This window comes from Conger conger, chromosome 8 (assembly GCF_963514075.1).
Source record: "Conger conger chromosome 8, fConCon1.1, whole genome shotgun sequence".
Lineage (NCBI taxonomy): Eukaryota > Metazoa > Chordata > Actinopteri > Anguilliformes > Congridae > Conger > Conger conger.
In genome coordinates, this window is record NC_083767.1 from 60513080 (window position 1) to 60522149 (window position 9070).

The following is a 9070-nucleotide window of genomic DNA, read 5'->3' on the forward strand; positions in this document are numbered from 1 at the left end:
AATGCGTGCTTAATTAAGTTAAGGTCTGGTGATTGACTTGGCCACTCTAAAACCTTCCACTTCCTGCCCCGATTGAAGTTGTGCTGTATGCGTGTTTTGGGTCATTGTCTTGCTGCATGATGAAGTTCCTCCTAATTAGTTTGGATGCATTTCTCGGTAGCTTTTCAGACAGAATGTTTTTGTAGACTTAATTCATACTGGTGCTATCATCATGTATCATCTTTTGACCTCAAACTCTATTGTCTTCAGTGTATAGCGAAAAAAAAGGAATTGACCTTGCTGTTCCAATACTTTTTGTACAATGCTCTTGTAACAATGTTTTAACAAGAATCAATTAGTTACATCTGACTCCATTTAGAATAATTAATTAGATTAGTTATCTACCTTTGGTAGATGTCTTATTTATAATTTTGACTTGATCACTATAAGAATCCTGTACTGAGATTTACTCATCTGAACAGTCCTCTGCTGGTTCCGCCGCATGTCACATCGCGCGTTATGTGCACATCTCACGAACTGACTAGATATCTGCAGTCATTACAGAGGTCGCAGGAATAGCTACTCTTGGGTATATCTGTTTACAGCCTAGGGACCCAAGCAGACCAACCTAGCTACGGCTGTGCTCGACATGAATTAACTACCATGCGGAGGCAAGGGATTTACCATCATAGGTCTACGGGTGCGATACACCGTGATACATTAAGCGTAAATATTCATCCTCCCTAGACCAGTTCGAGGGGGTAACCAAGCATTCCCTGTATAACATTGAGTGTCAGTAAGCGAAACCACGCAGATCAAGTTTTAACAATTTATTTGACCAGGCAGGTTACATACGCAATTACACACTAGTTCCAAATCAAAAAACATTACAACGGAAACCAAATTACGGAGTCTTAAAAGTCATACCTGGTAATAAAAGCTACATACGGGAGTCTGGCTACAGACACCCTGTATGTAGAAATTACGTGCACGGTGTGCACGGGAGATTGCATCCTCCCCGATTGGTTGGTTTGGTCCCCTTAAATCCAAAATCAGGCCTTTGATGTTGACTCCAAAAATGGGTCCGCAATGAAACAATGAACCATCTGGCGTTTTATAACCATTCGGAATTTGGAGCCAGGCCTCCCCAGAAAACAAGATCTGATCAGGGGGGTTGAGGCACATGGCTTTCACTGGGGCAGAGCTCCACACAGTTTCTGCTTGGTTCCTGGTTGGTTATGATGTCCAAGGTTTGCTGTTGCAGAAATGAAACCATTGCACCAGTCGCACTGAAACAATCAGAATAATACCAAACATGAATATTATCTAAACTGACTTCGTCATGAAACATCCGATGCTTTATGCAAACTTTCAGGGAAACTGAGGAATGGGGGAGACGTGAGAGGGAGGGAGTAATGAAGGGGGGTCCAAGAGAATAGCCCGGGCCCAACAGGCCGTGGCTTCCTGAAACCTTCCCGTGCCGTAAAGGATGTTGCCCCCTGTCGTAACAAGTTTTACAGCTGGAGGCCTGAGTAAACCCAGGGACAAGAGAGCTTCTCAAGAAAACAGATGCCTGAGTCTTCCCCCACAGGCTCCTGCCCATATGGGTGCGGAGACGGTGGGGGTTAATGGTGTATGCTCCTGGGGTTAAATTACTTTATAGCCACATATTGCCACAGTACCAGAGGAAGCCAATGCCAGATTAGTAATTTCCGCCTTACATCCCGATATACAGTAGCGGCTGCCAAAAATCATAGAGGGCCCACAAACAATCTCGGCGGCCGTGTTAGCGTGTTGCTGCTATCCCTAGTACGCTAGAAGAAGGGCCAGGCTTGCCGTGGCTGGTTGGTGTGCATAGTTTTTTGAAGGTGTTCAGTAGCCATTTTGATTTTTGACAGGGCCACAAACAGTTCTAATGTTTAAAGGGCAGCCAGCCTGACTCTAAAGAAACAGCAGTTCTTTACGATTCAGATACAATTCAACACTTGCAACTAATTTGAGCCTGGAATGTTTTCTGGAAAAGAATTATTTAGAAAAGCCAGGGAAAGCATTTAAATCCATCCATCCATCCATTATCTTAACCCGCTTATCCTGAATAGGGTCGCAGGGGGGGCTGGAGCCTATCCCAGCATACATTGGGTGAAAGGCAGGAATACACCCAGGACAGGTCACGAGTCCATCGCAGGGCACACACACCATGCACTCACACACTCATACCAATTTAGACTCTCCAATCAGCCTAACGTGCATGTCTTTGGACTGTGGGAGGAAACCGGAGTACCTGGAGGAAACCCACACAGACACGGGGAGAACATGCAAACTCCACACAGAGAGGCCCCGGCCGACAGGGATTTGAACCCAGGACCTCCTTGCTGTGAAGCGGCAGTGCTACCCACTGCACCATCCGTGCCGCCCAGCATTTAAATGTTTGGCATTTTTATAGGGCTTTTTTCCAAAGCGTTGTACAATTGACAACCGACCAGCCAATCAGGAGCATTTAGGGGTTAGTTGTCTTGCTCAGGGACACTTTGACACAGCCCGGCCAGGGGATCGAACCGGCAACCTTCCGACTGCCAGACGACCGCTCTTACTGCCTGAGCCATGCCGCCCCAAATGGGAAGAATTACAACAAATAAGAATCACTCTCTACGCGCATAGGATTATTACACTCTTCAGACGGACACTCTCTGTACGATGTGAAATGTCTGGTGCTCTGGTGTCAAGCGCTGCAGAAATACTGTACGAGATGCAGAAAGCCGAAGACACCGTGGTTGGGCTGATACCCTGGGAGGGCTTTGGAATAACCGTGTTTCTGTCTTTTGAGTCAGGCACGCTATTCAGACTGGCATTCTGGTATCGACACGCTCCTTAATGAATACGCAAAAGGTGCCCATTTCCTGTTCAACACGTCAAAACAGCACCTTCTGCTGGCGAAGTTACCTCAACTTTCAATCTGTGAAAACTGAGACTGAGACATCTCTGCACCCCCACTGGAACAGATTCTGCAGATGGTCACATGTCTGAAGCACGCCTGACATTGACTGCACCTGGATTTACACATGGGAACATCCTCGTCATATCCAACAATGTAAGAAATGTAATCTATCAATATATGTGCAGGGTGATGGTTATGCTTCAGAATAAAAGTCCTCTGATGTATTCCCTTTGGAGCGTTTCATACTGTAGCATTCAGTGGCTGCTTGGCCTGGGACAAAGTGGTGTAGTAGGGTGAATGTTCTCCAGCTTTCCACTATACCTTTATGGTAGCACTCACACTCATATGAAGCACTAGAAATATACCCCCACTGTATAGTGAAATACAATATTGTGATATCCAGCATCCGGATATCTCTACTGTATCCAGCCCTCCATACTGTATGTATAGCATTTAAAATGTATATGAATATGCTCTTAAAAGTATTCAGGAGGAGCATGAAATAAGTTTTGAATGGGTAATAGGTATAACACTTTGGGTGTGCAGTATGTGTTCATTAACACAATGCTTACTCTCTGGATACCAACTGCAGAGCCACAACAACAGAAAGAGTTGAGGAGTTTAAGTATCTGGACACCATTATAGACAACAAACTGTCCCTTTTGGCCAATCAGGCCTGTTCAAAGGACTTGGGAAGTGCTGTGGTTGCTAGCTTGCACAATGTACTTCTTCTGAAGCAATTTCAGCTTATTCTGTACTAGTCCTATAAAAGTGTCAATTACATTACATTACATTACATTATTGGCATTTGGCAGACGCTCTTATCCAGAGCGACGTACAACAAAGTGCATACCCATAACCAGGGATAAGTTCGCTGAAAGATCCTAGAGGGAAGTACAATTTCAACTGCTACCTATACAACAAAGATAAGGACCAGGGCCATTTTTTTTATTTATTTATTTATTTATTTTTGAACAAACAAACAAACAGAGCAAAAGTGACCAAAGTTAACTATCCAAACACTGTGTCAATATCTCAAACTATTTACTGCACACACATGGTTGAAGACTTAAATGAAAGAAGAGGTTTGTACCATTCCAAACCATTTGAGACAGAATCAATTTATGTCAGAGCATGTACATACAGAGTACACAAAATATTCATGAAAATATAAAGAAATTACATAAAGCCTGATGTTTTTATAGTTTTACACTGAATATCTAGTGTCTATCATGCATATATGAAAAGAGTTGGGGTGGCCTGTATCGTAGTGGTTAGGGTACATGACGGGGACCCACAAGGTCGGTGGTTCTAATCCCCTGTTTAGCCACAATAAGATCCGCACAGCCGTTGGGCACTTGAGCAAGGCCCTTAACCCTGCATTGCTCTAGGGGAGGATTGTCTCCTGCTTAGTCTAATCAACTGTATGTCGCTCTGGATAAGAGCGTCTGCCAAATGCCAATAACGTAATGTAAAGAGTTTGTGACCAATGGCAGGTGTGCAGGTAAGGCTACTGAAGGCTCAGATGTAAATCCTACAGCATGGTACTGACAGGGTGAATTTATTCTTCACTGCATCTGCAAAGTACAATCTGAAAAGAGCCCAGACTCTAATTAAAGCTTGTACACGCTCTCATGAATCCAGTTCAACAGGAATGACATCGATCAGGTATGAAAGCATTTGATTTACCCACAAGAGCACATCTGTTTTATGTATAAACACTTCATAAAATAAAGTTCAAATGCTTCAAAACAGAACCCAAAAGATACAGCCTGCATGCACATGACCAAAAATGCATGTACAGTTGAGTAACTCAACAAAATAATTGGTGATGAAAAGAAAATTTATTAATTGAAATTATTGAAATGGATTTCACCTTTTGTACCCTATAAGTGTGAAAGCACTTGGTCCTTTGCAGTTTCCAAAGTTCAGATGAATAAGAAATTACATTAACAAGAAACAATAGTCTCCTTTACAGCATAAAACGCACCAGGTAAAAGCAAATGACCACATAGTCATTACTCCCTTGTGACAGACACCCCCCTTTGTGCTAGATGTGTGTACCTGTCTAGACACTGAGACAGTGTACCTCTGTCTGTTTATCTTCCATTGGGTACTGGTACACCATCAACCCCCCCCCCCCCCCCCCCACCTTCACTGGGATGATGTCACTGTTACTGAGACTTTCACTGGGCAGATTTTCAGGGGCTCATCATTCCTACCACCATCTCTCAAACAGGGAGAGAAGAATGGGAACACCCTCTCAGTAAATGTGTGTTTAAAAGTGTAAATGAGTGACATGTCACTGGAGTTGAAGAAGGACACCTCCCCCCTGTCATAGTCCAGCTGCACCCTGATGCTCTGGGGTTTCCTCACCAGTGTGAGGTCAGTACCTCCTGCTGCACTGTACTTATCACCATCCCTCAGCCTTATGACCCAGAATCCTCTCTCTGGGCTGTATGTTATATCTCCCTTCCTGTTGATGGACTCTTTCACCACTCCTACATCCCACTTAGGTTTATTCCCAACCTTCACCTCCCAGCTGTGTTTCCCTGAGGTAAACCCCTCAGATCCCAGCACATTTAAACATGGGTAAAATCTCTCTGGGTTGTCAGGACATTTCTGCGCTGTATCTGTGTCTCTCACAGTGGTCAGATCATAAGAGAGAGAGAGATAGGCATGTGCAGTGTTGGGGTCCATCATCACAGGAGCTGAAATATGAAGAAGAGAGATATTTAAATGGTGGGAAGAAGAGGTACAGGAGAGAACACACACACCTGGTGGAGGAGTGGGCGTTGCGCCTCCTACCGCTGCTGTCAGGGGAGGTGCAACTGGCAGCATGAAATATCCCGGCCGGGGCCCTGGCCAACTACACCACCAAAAGAGACTGAGGGAGCTTTCTTTTAAGACCGTCGCTCCTTTAAGGCAGTCGTGTAAGTGCTTGTCTTGTCTTGTTATTTGTTTGTTGAGTGAATGTATTTCCACAATCACAGTATTTATTAGTTTTATATTGTTTCTACAATGTGTTGTTTTTATTATTATTTGTAACTGGCTGAAGGCGCCTCACAGCAAGGAGGTCCTGGGTTTGAAACCCCGTCGGCCGGGGCCTCTCTGTGCGGAGTTTGCATGTTCCCCCCCGTGTCCCATTCCCTGGAGTCTGCTAATGGATCCGATCATCACGACCTCCCTGTGTCCATCTCTTGTGTCCGCCCATGGCAGGACCATTTCAAATACTGTATTCAGATTAGGTCCCATACACAGGAAATTACATATACTAGTTATGGATAATAATATACTGTAGTTATAGTGATTCATATTTTAAATATAAAACCTATTTGCATTATGAAAATTCATGAATCAATGGACACATCATTGCAAGTTCAATGCAAACAATTCTCACAGCTAATAAAGCATATTATTGATGAGGTTTTACATTGTGTGTTAATTCTGTGTCTGCGTGTGTTCTGATATTAAACTGCAAGCAGTGCAGCCCTCAGGATCTCCCTGCTCTGAGACTGGATGACTCTGTGCTGTTTATCTTCAGCACCATGTCAACATGCAGCCTGTTCCTCCTCTTTCATGTGTTCATTAAATGTTTGTAAAAAAAACCTGATTTCAGCATCTGGCCCAGATACTCACTGTACTGCACCATCCCCAGCATCTTCTCCCAGACTCTGAACGTCAGGTTGCCCAGGTGTTTGGCCACGTCTATCAGCGCCCCTGAGAGCAGCTCTGGGTCCTGCAGTGTGCACTGGGCTCTGTAACGACAGGCAGGAGTCAGTCAGCATCGGGAACTGAAGAGACTTAAACACACAAGATGAAATGAGCTGAGAGTCCACATACCTTTCCTTGATGTTGTTGTAGCTCTGAAAAAACACACAATAAGAGCATCATTGTGAGTGTATAAATGTATTCAGTCCATTCCATTATGAGAAACAATAGGTGAGAAACAGCAGGAGCCATGTTAATGAAAGTGAAGAGGATGATAACAGTCAGCACACATGACGTTACTTTACTGAGGTTCATCGGTATAAACTCGGTCAGTAAATGAAGCTCCTACCTTTAAAAAGGAGGTGTCCTCGGTCTTCATGGCCGTCTCTAGAGCCATTACCCGACTCTTCTGCTCCTCTTCGTCTTTCAGTGCAGCTAATCTGGCCTCCTCTTCCTCACGCAGGAACTGGTGGAGCATCTCAAACTCTGCCTTTATCTGCCTCTCTGTGTGCTGGGCTTGACTCTGCGATTCAAACACCATTTTAAACCTGAATAGTGTAACTATGCTTTGTTATTTATGTATGTGTGTTTGTTGGTGTGTTTGTTATCCATGTCACACACAACATTAATCAAAAATACGACATATTTACTAATTGTGTTACTCACCCTGATGTGTTTTGCTGTCTTCTTACTTTCTCGTTCAACCTCAGGAAAATTAATCCATTTTTCTTCAACAAGATTAAGTGCAGGCTTGAGTTCCTCCTGGAGTGATATGAACCAGTTAAGACTTATTCTCACAAATAGCACAGTATAACCCCTGCTACACTAGTGACGGTCAGTGTAATTTTGTAAGTGTAAGCACATGGGAAATATAGTAGGGAAAATACTACACTCGAATAAAGACCAGTGAAATATTCTTTTAGAGCGTCATAACACAATATTTTATTGTGCATTTTCAGCATAATTAAACCAATAAAATATTTCAGCAAAATAGGATAATAATACTGGGCTGTACACACATATAATTAAAAGCCAACTGTAAGGAATGTTGAAGCATTCATAGAACCAGCTTGACTTATTGTGTTTGATATTAACACATCTATTTTGAGAGAGTATTTACAGCTCTGTCTCCACTGGTTATTCCTGGTTGTTGCACAGTTCTCTCCTCAAGCAGATAACAGTTTATATGATCGTAGTTTTATCAGATCTAGACCTTTATTTTGTTAGAGTAAAGATCTTGTGTTATATTTGTGCTGTCAGTATCTAATCTCAGAAATCATTGTTATATATTTATGAAATCACATTGTATTTCAATGTTACATTTATGGAGCTGTATTCACTATAAAAGGCCCACAATCACAACTGTGAATCTGGACTTAGCCATGACCACATTTTACTCCGAGTACATTGTACTGAAATCTAAAATACTGGATGTTTTGATGCTTTAAAACAAGACTTTCTGATACAATGCTGACTTGAATTTTGAATTATGATTTAAAAAAGAATACCTTCAGCTCCAGAGCGGCCTCTTCCACTGGACAGACCGGGTGGTTTCTGTGTTTTCTTGAAGTCTGACAGATGAAACAGACAGGCTCTTTGTCATGTTCACAGAATAAAACAAGTTTCTCTCCATGAAGACTACAGTGAGACTCCGTCTTGTCTGTCGTTTCTCTCTCAGTCTTCTGCTTTAAGTAAGACTCCACAATGTTTTTTAAGGCCAGGTTTGGAGAAGATTCATCCATAGAGGCTTTTCTCCTGCAGATGGGACACTCTCGAGAGCTCTTCTCTTCCCAGCACTGCTGCAGACACACTCTACAGAAGCTGTGGCTGCATTTCAGAACAACAGGCTCTTTAAAAATGTCACAACATACAGAGCAACAGAGATCGTCCTCAGGAATCAAAGCTTTAGTCTCCATGTTACAGTCTCTCCGTCTGAACCTGGGACAGAACGCACCCAATGTGATTCAAAACTGCAACAAGCAGGCACAGGAAGTGCAGATCAGGTTTGTAGTTCTCAGTCAGTGGGAGATTCTTGACTGGGTTTGTCCTCTCTCTCTTACGGAGATGGTCACGTGCCTGAACTGGATTGGATTCACAGGATGCAGTAATGTACCACTGGATCCATTTATGTGCCATGTATGAAAATTAATTAAATGAGATAATTTGGAACAGCGAGGCCAATTCCTTTGTGATACACTGAATATATTTGGGCTTGAGATAAAAAGATGAACACGAGACAAGAGCTCATAATTTCATCTTGTATTTCCTCGTATTTACGCCTACATGTGCTACACTACTTAAAACATAGCACCTTTGGGATCAGACCACCCAGTTTCTAGGTGAGCAAAAGTATTGGTACAGAGTGTAGTAAATAATACTTAATATTTTGTAGCATATCCCTTGCTTGCAATAACTGCATCAAGCCTGTGACCCATTGACATCATC

The 9070-nt window shown here is 43.0% G+C and overlaps 1 protein-coding gene across 1 annotated transcript in view; it reads right to left on the reverse strand.

The window, feature by feature from the left end:
• Nucleotides 1-8541, reverse strand: part of LOC133134532 (E3 ubiquitin-protein ligase TRIM35-like) — a 49214-nt gene extending 40673 nt beyond the window's left edge. The window contains exon 1 of the mRNA XM_061250733.1: nt 8134-8541. Coding sequence (XP_061106717.1) covers nt 8134-8541 — 408 coding nt within the window. The remainder of the gene's footprint in view (nt 1-8133) is intronic.
• Between the last annotated feature and the right edge of the window lie 529 nt (nt 8542-9070).